This window comes from Enhydra lutris, unplaced genomic scaffold (assembly GCF_002288905.1).
Source record: "Enhydra lutris kenyoni isolate GAN:26980312 unplaced genomic scaffold, ASM228890v2 scaffoldscaffold17, whole genome shotgun sequence".
NCBI lineage: Eukaryota > Metazoa > Chordata > Mammalia > Carnivora > Mustelidae > Enhydra > Enhydra lutris.
In genome coordinates this window covers 39,389,149-39,405,597 of record NW_019154101.1, presented here as the reverse complement: position 1 = coordinate 39,405,597, position 16,449 = coordinate 39,389,149, and the positions used below count along the sequence as shown (strand labels likewise).

The window sequence follows — 16,449 nt, the reverse complement described above, 5'->3', positions numbered from 1 at the left end:
CTGATACTACGTTGTACATTAATAACAGCAGTTTTGTCAAGAGTGGGAATTTCTGATTTTGTTCATTTTATCATCTCCTTTTATATCTGAAAACAAATTTTATTTCCTGTTAAAAACACTGACTTGCCTTCTACACTACTGAAGAAATATCCATATCAGTCAATGCATTGTCGTAAAACTTTTCTGGAATGCTATTTTAAAACTATGGTGATCATCTTTAAATGTTGATGATGAGAATGTAGGAATTTGACATTTAGACCTGATTTAACTCAGTATTAGAGTAATGTATCAGTGAAATGGGACTCAGAGTCAGAAATCTGAGTGAGTCTTGAACACTTGAGTTTATAACTGTGACATTCATACTAGCTACAGGAGTGTAGGATATTTCTTTCAAGTTATTGCTGAAATGACCTTGAATTGCCATTGTCATTCCTCCGAGTTTACAAGCACAATAAAAAGACATTTGTTATGGTAAATACATTTTAGGTTATATACTTCACAAAGATAAAATTAAAGTTCATGTATACAGATTTCCTACACTTTCTTTTTTTTCCTTTACTTGTGTTCAGTGAAAAGTTCTTAATTGGCCTCAAGCTAACCATGTCTGATTTACCTGAAACCGCCACTAGAGGGTAGCACAGTCATATTTGTGAGGTTCTGATTCCCACAAGGCCAGGAGCCAAGAATGGGCCAATTTGACATGTTGCTAGCACAGACAGAGTTCCAGGGAAGATCACTTGTGATAGCAGTCACTCTCAAGGACTTGCCAAAAAAAGGGCTTGCACTCATGTTGACCTGAGAACTCTGACTGCACAGCAAAGTAGGACAAGCGACCTTTCTTTCATGTAGGATGAAATGTCATTCACATCTTTGTTTTTGCCTCTGCTGGATTGAATAAAGCCAGGAAACTTATAACAGATTCAAACAGTGACTAGTTGAATCCAATCAGGTGTCAGAGTCAGTTAGACCTGGATTTTAGACTTCTGTCCACCTTGACCAGATAATGAAGCTGAAAGAAAATATAAGAAAATCGAGTAAGGGAGTAACTCAGGGAATTCAGGCTATGAAACCAACCTGTGCTTATTGACACAGAGATTGTAAAAGTCTGGGTCATGAGAAAATTTGTCCTGATAGTCTGCAGCTCTGGCTTTCAAAATCCACAAAATCTCTGATCGGTATGCAATCTCATCAGTTGAGAGAGGATTAAAAAGTTACTTGGAATGGAAAAATCATTTAGTGGGTAATACTAAGTATAAAATTTAGAAAAATTATGAAACATTAACATTTTTATATTAAGTTCAGGAAAACTCTATGTAGATATGCTATTGTGTATTTGTAACATATGAAAGAACTTAGCATGTTACATAATCCAACAAATCAGGCTTTCAAATGTATGACATATTTAATTTTAGCTTCATGATTAAGTTACAACATATAAGAAAATTTTGGTTTGTAAAAACTAATAGCATATATAGGAAAAATTAAGGTTCTCAAAATATTTGAGTTTGACTATTTGAACTTTAATAAAGATTTAAATACTTGGCAAGATTTTATTTCCTACGATTTCTGTCTTTTAAAGTTCTTAGGGAGATAACAAAACATAGTGATGTAGCAAATGCCATCTAAAATATTTAAATAAATTTCAAAACTAAGTATATTTAAAACTTTTATGGAAATTCATAGATTTAAGTATAAAATAAGATTTTATGAAGAGTTAAAACAAAAGTTTGAAGAAAAATGGGTTTGTAAATTTGTAACAGTAACAAATTTTTGAAATCAAAGTAGCAGCAAACCATGTTTTCAGTTGATAAAGTTGTCCCTCAAGGCTTGACATTACTAACTGCCAAGGACTATCCAGAGGAGTGTTACCAAGGGGTCCCTCCTAACCCCCTTCTCAATGGTCAGTTGTTGGTACACAGAACTGACAGGAGCCTTGACAGTTACTGCTTTGAAGAATCTAATATTTTCAACTTAAACAGAGTTCATACAATGTCAATTAACTGGCTGTGATGTAAAGAGGCTCTAAAAATAAAACAATGCAACGAACTGACTTCTGATCTCAAGTTTAACTGCTCTTCTTCCTCAGCTTACATTCCTGTCACAGATCTCCCTACGTCCAAAGAAAGCTAACCCCTCACTCCTGGTCACTGTGTGACCTATAATATAAACTATTCAAAATATTTCATGAAGTTTTACTTAAGTTTAAAAGACATTGAACAAAGGACCAAATCATAAGTGTAAAACTTGCTGAAAAAATCTCAAAGGAAGCATGGCCATGTCACCATGATTCAGACCAAGGGATACTAATGTTGCCAGTGCCCCCTGAGCTGTGCCGAGTGTCTCCCAAGCACGGCTGGACCTCCTCACCACCAAAAACCATCATCATGACTTCCAAGACCATGGATTGCTTTTTATTTTTCTTTGCATAATGTCTGTTAGTAGGATAATTAAAAGCAACCCGTGTACCTTTTACACCAGACTTCTTCGGTCTAATAATTTTGTGTGACATTCATCCATGTTGGTTTGTGAGACAGGACTTTGACTTTATCCCTACGTATCCCTGTACCCTATCTGTCTTCGGTTTTACCCCGATGTGTCTAGTTGCAGGTTTTTTTGTGTTTACGTTGCTTGATGTCAGAACTTTCTGATTGATTCTTGACTTGATTTTATTTCTCTTTTACTTTAGGATATTTTGCCATTATAGTTTTAGTTTGTCATTATTCTCCCATCTCTCTATTTCTGAGACCCACTTGCAAATATGTTGGTCTTTTTCAACTTGTCCCTTTAGTTTTTATTGTACTTTTCCCCATTTACTTATTAATGTTTAGTCTTAATCTTTCAGTCTGGATATTATCTCTGGTCTGTTTTCCATTTTGCCAGTTGTCTTTTTTGCTGTATCTAATCTCTGATGAAACACATCTGTCGAATCCTTACTTTCAGCTATTATTGTATCCCTTGAATTCTTGAATTCCTAGAATCCCTATTTTTTTAAAACCATTTTACACATTATTATTTATCCTTATGCATTACAATGTTATTGATGGATAATTGAAGTACAGTGAGCTGCACAAGCTTAGACTATAAGTTTGGTAATCTTTGACATAGGAATAGACCCATGTGTTAGTTACTTAACACTGCATAACAAATTACCACTGTTTTAGTGGTGGTAATCATATTCTCCCCTTATATCACTCACTAATTCTTCTCATTTATTGCTATTTGTGGACTTGCTGTTCACTTCTCTGAGCTCGTTAGAAATTTTAGATTCAGGATGATAGTCTTTATTTTTACCCCTTTTGCCATAGACAAATATTAGTATATTTGGATTTCTCTTCCTCCTCTTCCTCCTTTTACTTCTTGATTGTCTTTGTTGTTCTACTTAGTTTTTTTGTTTTTGTTTTTGTTTTTTTCCCTAAGATTGATACACTTCATCTCTCTGGTTTCTATGACAATCCTGTGCTCTTATGATTTCATTATCAGATAACAACCAAAAGCATTTGTTAGTGTTAATGTTTAAGTAAAACAAAGTACTTTACTCTTCTAAAACAGTAGCCAAAGCTGTAAAGCCGGGCATAGTTAAGCTTTATTTTTACCTATTCAGGATTTATCTTCTCTACTTATTACTGTGAAAAAGAATCTAAGAATATTGTTTGCCTGTAATCACCGCAGTGATACAAAGTTTAGTACATCTGTCACCAAAGCATACATTTCTAACCACACAATTCACAAAATACTTCATTTGTCAGCAAGATGTATTTGTGGGAAAGAATGTTACATACTTACGTTTCTGTTGGAATGGTAAATGGAGTCATCCTATAATTCAAGAACGGACTTGAAATTTCAAGAAATTGTTCGGGCTTCTCCGTTATTAATTCTAAAAGAAACAGGTGGCATAATGTACTTTTTAAAATCTTCTAAGATTAAATGCATAACTTAACATCTATTATAATACTGATAACACTAATTATTTATCCAACAAATTTCAAAAGAGGGAAATAGGAGGGGCGCCTGGGTGGCTCAGTGGGTTGAAGCCTCTGCCTTCGGCTCAGGTCATGATCCCAGGGTCCTGGGATCGAGCCCCGCGTCGGGCTCTTTGCTCAGCAGGGCGCCTGCTTCCCTTCCTCTCTCTCTCTGCCTGCCTCTCTGCCTACTTGTGATCTCTGTCTGTCAAATAAATAAATAAAATCTTAAAAAAAAAAAAAAAAGAGGGAAATAGGAATGTACTGGGATACGTAGGTTTTATATTGAAAGGCTTTATACGTCCTGCCAATATTAGATATTTGAAGTCTACTTCTCTGTTGCTTTCCAGACTTAAACTTGAAGCAATCAAGTCTCAAGGGAGAAAGTTAACAACGTCTCCTTGTTATTACTGGACATTCATTCCTACTTTTTTTTTTTTTAAGATTTTATTTATTTATTTGACAGAAAGAGAGAGCATAAGCAGGGGGAGCAGCAGGCAAAGGGAGAAACAGATTCCTCACTGATCAAGGAGCCCAATGTGAGCCTTGATCCCAGGACCCAGGGATCATGACCTGAGCCAAAGTTAGACGCTTAATGGATTGAGCTACCCAAGCATCCCTCACTGTTACTTCTTTAAATGTTTTTCACTTAAAACTGTGTTCTTTTAGTTGACCTCTGCAATACAATTGCTGAAACATGAAGAGGAAATGCAGACTAACACCTGGAGATGGTAGCAGAAGCACAGAAAATGTAACTAAGTGAAGGTCATGGGTAGAAGAGAAAGCAGTGGATCAAGAAAGGCCTTGTGGAGACTCCTGAAAGAGTCTGAAATTGATCTACAAGGAAGAAACTCTCCATGCATATGGCACAGAGCTCAAGCATCCTATGGTGGTCACTGAAATTAAACATTAGGGATGATTGTTTTAACAAAAGCTTCTCCAGCAGTGGAAAGGGTAACTATTGGGGAAAAAAAGTGAAGCTTTGATAAAAGTACATAATTTTTTCTCCTTATTCCATGGTCACACTAAAATGATCTCTCTTTCTCTCTCTTTCTCTCCCTGCTAATTTTCCCCTTAAATATTAAACCCAGTACATAGAAAGTTACCGGGCGCCTGGGTGGCTCAGTTTGTTGGGCGACTGCCTTCGGCTCAGGTTGTGATCCCAGAGTCCTGGGATCGAGTCCTGCATGGGGCTCCCAGCTCCATGGGGAGTTTGCTTCTCCCTCTGACCTTCTCCCTTCTCATGCTCTCTCTCTCAAATAAATAAAAAAAAAAAAAAAAAAAAAAAAAAAAAAGAAGGTTACAGGGTGAGACTCGAGGTGGCAGACCAGTTACGGATTTCCACCAATTGTAGATTTTTCTTCCCCAGCTTGCCACAGAGCCATCACTTACCTAGAATGACATGACAATCAGTTGTGAAGTCAGAAAAGCTCTGTAGGGTCAATATTTTTCACTTCATCCAACTATTCTTCAAGGCTCTGAAGGAACAACTGTTTTCAGTGTGGCTCTACACACTGAACTAAAATATAGCATTTAAAAGCAAAAGACTTTCTTTCAAGTATCATGTGAAAGCTGATCTCTGGTTCAGAAAGACAGAGAACAGGAAAGAGGAGGGAACGGAAGGAGGAGGGGGTGTGGGAGGGGGGAATAAAAATTGGAAAGTTCTGTGTCCCAAGCAGGCATCAACAGCTCACTGCAGAAGCTCAAAGGATGTAAAGAAATGGAATAATCAAGCAGGAAAGAGAGAGGCAGATAGGCCTAGTTAAAAAAAAAAAGAAAAAAAAATTGACCGTTTCTTCTTCCCTTTAAACCAGATTATTTCTTTAGTCTCTATTCTTTTCTGGAAAAGATAAAACACGTTGTGCTAGAAAATCTTTGCTACCTGATGTACTGGTTGTATCATGTAGTGCAAAAAGCAAATGTGAGGAAAATTACATGGTTAACAGTTGTAATTTGTATTTTAAAAACATGTAAATTATGGTTGGAAGTAGGAGGCAGGGAACAGGTAAATATTCCAATCTCTGTGGCCATGGAAGATTTAGAGTTCTGAGTACTACCCAGACTTTGGGATTACATCATAACCCAGGGGTGGTCCTCTGGTCACTGGCAATGGGGAATCAACTAGTCTTGAACTGGTAGCTGGAGCCACAGGAAACACCACCAAGAGAAGGTACAAGCCTGACTGCAGGGCACCAAAGGCTTAAAGCATACTTCCGAGCTTCCCAGTGATGCCATTAGTAAGCGGCCGGAGGCTTTGCCTTCATCGTTCCTGAGGGTATAACATACCTGTTAACAGAACCCCTAATGTGAAAACCTCTAGAATGTGATATCCCCATTGCTAGAGGAATGCAATTAGAAAACAATGAGCAATCAACAAAGACAAAGGGAGAAAAAGCAAAAGCAAGGAGACAAACACAAAAGATATTAAAAAAAAAAAAAAAGCTTTTTTGAACAAAGACAATTAAAGCAATCGAAGTGTTTTGGAATAAGAAAGATATATATATCCACAGGCACAGAGGCCTATATATAGATAAATAATCCATGACAGGTCAGTTCTTTATCATCCTTTATGAGAAACTGCAAGTTCTAAATTAGGCACAGAAATGCAATAGATGTAGCCTAAACAAAAATTGTGAGCTATTCTGCCACGCCATAATTTTTAAATTATTATTTTTTTCCTTTTTTTAATCGCATCTGCTCAGATTCATGCTTCCATGTTAAAATTGATTTTTTTTTTTTTTAATTAATGCCCTTGCTCACATCTTTTGCCGTTCAAACTTGGTGCTCATGAAAAAAAATAGAGTAAGAATGAAGACTTGGAGGGAAGAAACATTGAAGGTTTTGGAATTGTGAAGAATTTAGATTGTGAAGAAGTTAGAAGTGAACTGAGAATAAGAGCCAGGTGGGCACAGTCCCCTGCCCCTCTCACCCCCCACGGCCGCCGCAGGAACCTCTTTATTTCTAGCCCAACAGCCATTCAGGGTGGCTTAGAACAACATTCCCATAGAAGCCAGTCCAGGGCAGAAGTTCTGTTCCTATATTCTAGACAAAGGTCAGCTTCTATTCTAAACATAAATCAGTTAATTCAAAAGTTATGTTCTACAGGGCACTCTAGAGTGATTTCACACCAGTGGCTTAAATATGCTCTTTACGTTTTTTCTATTATTTGTTACAAACCATTTTCTGTCACAATAATGACAACAATACCCTCACCCAAAGAATGGCCTGGATATATATAGCTGGTCAATTTGTTTATTTATTTTAAGGAAACCATTTTTTCTTTTTCTTTTTCTTTTCTTTTTTTTTCTTTTTCTTTTTTTTTTTTTTAAGATTTTATCCATCCATATAAGAGAGGGAGAGCAGCAGCAGGGGGAGAGGGAAAAACAGACTCCCCCAAGGAGGGACTCCCAACGGGGGCTCGATCCCAGGACTCTGAGACCGTGACCTGAGCCGAAAGCAGTTGCCCAACCAACTGAACCACCCAGGCGCCATGGCTGGTCAGTTTAGATGCAAACCAAACTGCTCAGCTTCTGACATGTAGCGAATTGATCCTTTAAGGACATAAAATTTAGATATAAAATTGAATGTAGGCTTTAGGTATAATGTTAGGTGGTTTGCCTTGATATACATCTTTCATTACAAATGACACTATTAGACCTTCATGCAGAGAAAGGCTTGTTAGAAAGATTTGCAGACGACAGGAACAATACCTTGAGCTTCATCTGTTATAACAGTTTCCTTTTTTTGACGAAAGAGTTTCCAGGCAGGTACAGGAGGTGATTTCGGAGGTGCTATGAGGGGGCAAGACCTAGTCCTGGTTACCAGCACGGGGTGGCTACAGATGTGGGAGAGGCCGTATTCTCTCAGCTTCTCTGCAGAACCAGCCTAAAGGGCAGAAGGCACATGTAAAGGGATACATGAAATTGCCTTGTGCATTTAAATAAACCACTTTTTTGTCGTTACAAGAATATTTTACCATAATAAAGTGGTAATAAAGGAAAAATAACCTATATTTCCACCTCCTAACATAAGCACTATTACCATTTGTATTTCTCTTCATGTTTTTATTTTTCTGAGGCCCCCACTTACTCATATGCAAAATGAGAGACTAGAGCTAGAAGCCACTTTTCAGTTCTAAAAGCTTAAGATCTTCTGAGATTGGGAAAAAAAAAAATCTTAGCACATCAGTTTTGGTCCCAAATAAATCAACCATTATTATTACGATCAGTTAAAGATTTGATAAAAGTGCTTAATATGTGAAGTTTTTGTTTGTTTGTTTGTTTAGTCACCAGCAACCGCTACATAGTATTAAAGAAAAAAAAAAAACACTGCTCTTAGTAGGTCAGGTCAATGTGGTGATAACTAGTTCCTTGTCTGCAGCTTACACCTCACCCTACAGGAAATCCCCATGATCTCTCCGGACAATGGAGCCACTCATAGAAAGCCAGAGGAGAGAGGCTGTCCCAAATCCTGCCAAATCAAGTAATTCTCCAAGATGCTTCCCCTATGCAACCATTCAGATCTCCTAAAGCTGCTATGTTGCTTTGGAACAATTCAGAATCATGTTTAAGGAGAACTTCAGTTACTCACTGATGGCTGAAATATGCCATAAGAAATCAAAAAGTCTGTGAGAGTTAAAGTAATATATTCTATAGCATATTCTGGCATTTGCAGTCTAAATGTTGAAACATTTAAAGTAAAATAAAATAAGTACATTTAAGTCAGTTTTGCCAATAACTATTTTTCTTCCTAGTGATTTTGCATTATTGATTTCTCTGCAAATAGCAATGCTTGAAAATGTATATTTATAAAACAGTCATTTAAATGAGGACCAGAAACCCATCAATTAGCCTGTTCCAAATTATTGCCTCAGCCAGAACATGCCTTGCCCTGGTGATTCGTTTCTCTATAACTCAGTCTATACTTCCGGGAGAAGCAAAATAGGTGGGGTGTCTGTGAGATAAAACAGTTCTTTCTGAATCTAGGGATTAACTAATGATTGTAATAATTAATTAATAATTGGAAAGAGCTTATCAGTACACTGTTGAGTCCAGAAAAGCCACTTAAAAGTGCTAAAAATATGCCAAATAAAGAGGAAAGTGATTCAATGTTTAAGGGGGGAAAAGGCCTAATTAAAAAGCAGAGGAGTAGCGCCTGGGTGGCTCAATTGGTTAAGCATTCCACTCTTAATCTCAGCTCAGGTCTTACTTCAGGGTTGTGAGTTCACATCCCATGTTGGGCTCCATACTGGGAGTGGAACCCAGTTCAGAAAAAAAAAAAAAAAAAAAAAAAGAGGAAATTGTTACATCTTCTTTATCCTTTTGGTGAATGTTAGCAATTTCTTGAGAAAAAAGTGGAAACCTCTGGTATTATAATGGCCTAAAAATGTTTTCTGATAGATATTCTAAAGTCTAAACCTTTTTCTTCAACTTTTACCCTGACAAGTTTAACAGTTTTCCATCACTCAAAATGGGAATTTATGGGAGAATTTATTTATGTTATTCAATAAGCAATGCCTCAGGGTAGTAACCAAAAAAAGAATACTATAAAATTTATACCTGAGGGCACCTGAGTGGCTCAGGTATTAAGCATCTGCCTTCAGCTCAGGTCATACCTTCAGCCCCATGTAGGCCTTCCTGCTCTGTGAGAAGCCTACTTCTCCCTTCCCCACTCTCCCTGCTTGTGTTCCCTCTCTGGCTGTCTCTCTTAGTCAAATAAAATCTTTAAAAAAAATTTATACTTTATCTCCAAAATAGAAGCCCTACTCAAAGTAGTATTTATAAACTGAATCATTTCCAGATACTTTATTATTCATTAAAGTTGGTCTATACATCTCAAATCCTTCTTTTAACTGCAACCAAATATGTAGATTCTTTACTCTTTTTGGAGCCATAAAGCATAAGGAAATAAAGTTATTTAAAGCATTTGAAAATGTAAGGTCTCGTGTCAAATAATTAAGCATAGTATTAACACCTATGGTATTGTTTGAATAATCCACAAAAATACTATCTGGATTTAAGGAAAGTAAGCTGATTTCTCATACTTCATTTCATTTCTAACATATTTGAAGATACTTCTGAATGATGTAATAATTTATAATAATTTGGATAATAGTTATATTTTGATATTGAGAGACTTTGTTAAAGAACCTCATATTTTCTTAGATTAGAGTTAGGGGCAGAGAGAGATTTAGAATGGTAAATTTTCACTCAGATGAAACCCTGAGTAGGCACTCGAGAAATATTTTTGAATATTTCATGTATAGACTTATATTAGAATTTTCCTTGCCCCCAAGACCCTTTCACCCTTCTGGCCCATCCCACCTTAAACATTCCTTTTTTTTTCTAGCCCCATGGTGAGACTAGAACTCACAACCCTGAGATCAAGAGTCACATGCTCTACCAACTGAGCCAGCCAGATACCTCAAATCATCTAAAAGTAGGAGTTTGAGCAAGTGGGTGGCTTTCTTAGAAATTGCAGATTACTTATTTAAATAAAACTAAAACTATTTAGAATATCCAAAAGCAAGAAAATGGGGTAATTCATGCCATCTTGTTCCTTTCCAAGTTTTCTTTCTGTTGTATTCTGGGCCAATTTTTTCAAGAAATGTAAAGTATTGCCTTTATTTTACTTATTGGTCTCATTGTCTTTGGGCTATAATTTTTAACGACGTACTGCATTTAACAAAACTCTATTAGAATTCTTTTTCTGTTGATTTTTCTTTAAAACATTGTATCTCATTCTGATTGGCCAGGAGAACTAGATTAGCCTAATAGCTAATGGAAAAGAATCAGTAGGTAAGTTAGGGAGACCATTGAGGCTATAGCCAGTTTATTACAGCCTTGAAGTTGATTTATCAATATATATCAGTTTCAGGTACACACTACAGTGATTCAATAATTCACCCAGTTCTTATCATAAGCGTGCTCCTTAATTCCTGTCATCTATTTCACCCAAGAAACAGACTCTTAACTATAGAGAACAAGCTGATGGTTACCAGATGGGAGGTGGGTGGGGAGATGGGTGAAATAGTTCATTTGATATTATTACAGACATTGGGCTAATTCCTGAACCTCTGGGTCCTTTAAGCCATTTTCAACCCCCAGAGGAAGGATTTGTAACACTGTAGGTCCTGACTCCCTCCCACATCTCAAGCTGCCTCTAGTCTTCTCCCCTTGCCATTTGCTCAATTTCTAGTACTTCTCTGAACCCAGTGAGCTCTCCTTTACCTCCAGACTTTCCAAAAGAAACATCTGCTTTGAGCACACTTTTTCCCGTTTATTACGCTAACTTCATTCAGTTAGTCAGTCATCCAACACACATTATTTGAACACTATTTCTATTATATGACAAATAACTTGTATGATCTCTGTTGTACCAATTTTCTAACTTTATTACTCTTGTTGGCTTGTCTGTCTTCTTCATTAGACTCTGGGTTTTGTAAGGAGGGAATTTTGTTAGTCTTGCTTGTTACCAGGTCCTCAAAGACTAAATCATTGTTTAGCACATAATAGGTAATTAATAGACGTGTGTTGAATTAACAACAAACATGGGTGATCTTTTTTGTCCTTTAAATTCAAAACTAACTTTGTGTTTAAATACTAATTTCTCAGTAGGATAGCCGAGCACTTTTATATTTTGTAGTTTTAAGAAGTGCTGGAGTACTTCCCATTAAGAGACCATGGCATTCCCCAAAACACGGCTCTGGTCATTTTGCAGTCCATGGTGTTAAAACTCTGGAATACGTAAGACAACAGCTGGGCCAGTGCCACATAAACTTTTACTTTTTAAAACTGAGGCCTGAGATAGATGGCCAGCTCAAATCTGAATCAGAGACTTAATTTGGTGGGAGGTCAAGGAAATGTACTTGGATTTAGCCAATGACTAAAGTTAATTAACTTTGAATTAAAATCAGAGAAACTGCCACTGTCTCTACATTCATAAAGGCACATTGTGCCCTGTCATCTTGACAGTATTACTCCTGTTAAGTGGCAGATTTTCTCATGAAGAAATGGTTTCTATTCAAAAGGGACAAAGGAGCAGGAAAAGGAAGAGAAGGCAGAAGAGGAGAAGCTGGAGGAAGGAGGAGGGAAAGAGAAGGAGTGATATAATATTATGCCGCCTGGGCAAATGATCTAGAAGATAAATATACTGTATAGTAAAGTGCAATGAGCAGCCACCTGGATGATTCACACTTCAACCAAACTGTCATTGAATTTTTACTATCTAGCTCTTTCTAACTAGCCCATTGAACATTTATGTTTATATCACTACACCATCTAGTCTTCTCATGCTTTAAGCAAAGTGATGCGTGTCTGGGAGCCCCCCAGGGGGTTAGGATTTGGTAAGCTCCAAGTGCAATATTGTGTTTGTCTAAGCAGAGTGAAGAGCAAGTAATCTGGTGGACTTCACCCTTTCCAAAGGGAAGGAGAAAAGTGGTTTTTATATCCAATCCAAGTCTGGTTGATTGCACCCAAAGTGAAAGAGGCTCACCCGCTTGTATGAGAGTCTCGTCCTGAGGGGCCAGCATCTTATTTCATACACACACATGTATGCTGGAACATTCTCCAGGAACCCGGGTGGGGGGTGGGGGGGCAGTGAGCCAGCTTCACACTCTCCCTTTGCCTGCTCCAGAACGCCAGTATCTCCTGGAGGATGCTTTCCATAAGCCTGGATGCCTGATCTTTGTAGCTGCCACCCAGGGAATGCCTCTTGACCACCTGGCTCTGGAGGCCAGGGAACTTGCATTCCTGGTCCTATGGGACTATAAGAACTAGTGACACCCGGAAAGGAGCTCATATTCCCATCCAGTGCCCTGTTTTTGTGACTGTTGCCAGGGGACACCTCTCCAACGAATGGAGCTTGTGCTTGTGGCTCCCACCAGACTATAACAGATCGAGAAAGAGTCGCTAACCAACTGCCACCCCTGGTGCACAACGAGAGGCAACAGATCCAGGAGGTCAGTCTTTCCATGGAGGAGGCCTATTAAGTAATCCTCCTGGCTGCTGCCTGAGGGGCAGATTTCTAATTCAACACACATCATGGGACTGACAGTGATCCTTCTCAGAGACCTCAGAGGGCAAGCACCATCTTTGTTCTTTTCTCCACCACACTCCAGAGTCCCCGTGTCTCCTGCAGGGGGGATTTACACGTGGCTGGTGCTCTGCTTTTTATGGGTGGCACCCCAATTTTTGCAGCTACCACTTTAAGGAAGCCTCTTGATTGTCTGGCTCTGGTAGCAAGTGGTGGTTTGCATTCCTGGGTGCCACAGGACTGTGGCAAGTAGAGAGACAGTCTTTGGCAGGCTGCCACCCGTGGCACTGTGCAGGGGCAAATTGAGCCTGTATAGCAGGACTCTTGGCTTGCCCTGGAGCCTACCTGATGCAGGCTTCAGGGACATCAGGTTTGGCACACACCTAGTGAACTATGGAGCTACCTGCTCTCAAGGAGTACAGGCTGTGGACACCATCTTGGATGCTCCCTCTGCCTTGTTGCCCCTCACTGGGATCTCAGAAAAGGGCTTGTTGATCATTTGGAGCCCCAACTTTCTGTGGCTGCCAACCAGGGGACACCACCAGAGAGCCTGGCCACTTGCAAGCCCTAGGACTATGTATATTTACATACTTTTAAAAGCTGCAGCTTATAGTTCTGACTTCCAAATCGCCTGAATCTAAGTGCCAAGATCCTCCCCTTAGGGATGCTGACAAGTCTTAGCACATCCTCACTGATGGGAGGCTATTAAAAATATGATAGCTTCTGCCCAGACAAGCGCAAAGGTTTAAGTGACAACCAGAACTGAGGCAAGGTTTAAGGACAAGCTTCATCTACTGCATGGAGCCACTCCTTCAAGACTGGGAGAGATGATTGTTCATCACCTGTATAGAAGCTAATAGAATTAAGCAAGATAAAGAACAGAGGAATATGTTCCAAAAGGAGAGAGAGGGAGAACAAGATAAAAACGCAGAGAAAAACTTTAATAAAAGGGAGATAAGTAATTTGTCTGATAAAAAGTTTAGCATAGTTGTCATAAAAATGCTCATTGAATTGGGGAGAAAAATGGATGAACACAGTGAGAACTTCAACAAAAAGATGGAAATACAAGAAAGTAATGAAGAGTAGTCAAAGGGCTGAAGAATACAGTAACTAAACTGAAAAATGCACTAGAAAAGTTCAGCAACAGACTAGAAGAAGCGGGAGAAAGGATAAGTCAGCTCAGAGACAAGGCAGTGGAACTCAAACTATTAGAGCAGCAAAATGAAAATGGAATGATGGAATATTAGTCAGCCATGAAAAGAATGAAATCTTTCCATTCGTGACAACATAGATGGACCTCAAGGGCATTATGCTGAGTGAAATAAGTGAGAGAAAGACAAATACCACATGATCTCTCATATGTGGAATCGGAAACAAAACAAAACAAAACAAGCTCACAGAAATAGAGAACAGATTGGTAGAGTTGTCAGAGGCAGAAGGTGGGGGGTGGGAGAAATGGGTAAATATATATTTACTTAAATATATATATATTTAAATATATACACGTTTACTTAATTTACTTAAATATATATACATGTTTAGAAACCTAAATACACCATACCACTACTAAATATTATGTGGTCAAATATTTAACATCATGGAAAAAAATTAATGATAGAGTGTAAAGTGAAAAACTGGCTTCCAAAATTTAATAAATTCATAAAATTTAATTCCACTGTGTAAAACAGTATATACACATATTTATACAGAATATATGCACAGAAGAAAAAAATCAAAGGGTATATCCCCAAATGTTAGCATTGCGTATGTCTAGGTATTTATACTATGAATATTTTAATTCCAATGACTTTGTGTACATTTTCTAAATTTCCTCCAAATTGTTAGACTTACAAGAAAAATCAATTAACATTTTTTGTGTATATTATCTAAAGATTACAAGGAGGTTATAATAGTAGTTTACCAGCTGTGGTTGTGAGTTCATTTAAATCATCTTATGTTAAGAAAATATTTATGATCTGTTATGGAAAGGTAATTTATTAGTATTTAGATATGTTTATATGATTCTTACTGAAATATATAACTCATATGCCTTTTCTTTTGCTTAGAATGGAAAAAATGATACATTTTTTTAACAAGAAACTATTGCAATCATCTAAGATAATTTTGAATGTTCCAGGTCCCTGTGTTCAAGTGTCTAATATTTTAAAGATAAGTAGACTGAAATCCAGGTATAGAATTTAATTAAATTCTGATATACCTTCTACGACAACAAATAATCTCTCTCTCTCTTTATTTCGCTCTCCCTCCCCACTGCCCCCCCTCTCATCCACCTACTCATACACACACACACACTCTATCACATACTCATACACACACACACACACACATACACACACACACACACACCATAAACGGTACTGTGCTTCCTGGCCTTGAGCGCTTACCATTTTTTCTAATGAAAAGATCTTTTTTTCGAACAAATATAGGGGTGTAAACGTAGCATATACAACCATGTGTGGCAACTGTATTGCTGAAGAACCTGTAGAAAAAACATATACCATGTCATGGAAATTCTCGCCAAATAGGTCTGTCAGTAGATCATTCCAGATTGTTCAAATTCCTTAATGAGCCCATCTTTGCATGGTGAAAAATAGGTAAATGATTGTAAACGCATTTAATAAATGTTAAATGTCACATATGCATCTATTTTATAGAACATCTCATTAGTTTTGCCTTCATCATAATACCATTTAATTGCTTAAGAGATCATTTTATGTCACTATAAAAAAGTTATCAAAAAAACTCTAGCTATTAGTCAATGTCACTTATAATAGTCTACAAATGATTATATTCAAAAGGAATGATTTTAAAATTGAAATATTTTTAGCTTTCATAAATAAAACCTTATTTTGAATTTAAAGCAGGCTAGAACTTTCTATGTCATTTCAAGAAGAAGGAAAACATAGATACATTTGGCCAGGAAGTTCCTATCTAACTATCTATCTATCTATCTATCATCTATTTCCAGGATAGTTAGCATACAGTGTTGTATTAGTTTCAGGTGTACAATATGAGCTACTTAATATTTAATGTTTCTGAGCATCACTTATTTTTTCACATATTTCTTAACAGACCTGAAATTACTATATTTGATTCAGTATGCGTTTGTTCTTTAAAGAGTCTGGCTAAAATGGTATAATTTATTTTTCTCTATTATCTTTATTTTTAATTAAAAAGCTTGTTTTATCCCTTTACAAATTCAAGCACTAATATTGAACTATATTGGATATTTATTAAAGAATAATATTTTTAGAGCCACAAAATACAAGTTAAATATGAACCAGGATCAATCTAGAAAGGATTAAAAGGTAAAATATATGAAACTTATGAAAATATATTTTTACATTTATATTAAACTTTGTATATTTTTCATGGAGCAGAGACCTGAATCTAGGAATACACACACACACACACACACACACACATATATATAGTT

The 16,449-nt window shown here is 37.2% G+C and overlaps 1 protein-coding gene across 1 annotated transcript in view; it reads right to left on the bottom strand.

The window, feature by feature from the left end:
* LOC111147682 (androglobin) overlaps positions 1–16,449 on the bottom strand; it is a 164,093-nt gene that overhangs the window by 88,991 nt on the left and 58,653 nt on the right. Inside the window, exons 10-12 of the mRNA XM_022503902.1 lie at positions 15,398–15,492; positions 7,670–7,844; positions 3,784–3,874 (exon numbers count right to left, since the gene is read on the bottom strand). Coding sequence (XP_022359610.1) covers positions 3,784–3,874; positions 7,670–7,844; positions 15,398–15,492 — 361 coding nt within the window. The remainder of the gene's footprint in view (positions 1–3,783; positions 3,875–7,669; positions 7,845–15,397; positions 15,493–16,449) is intronic.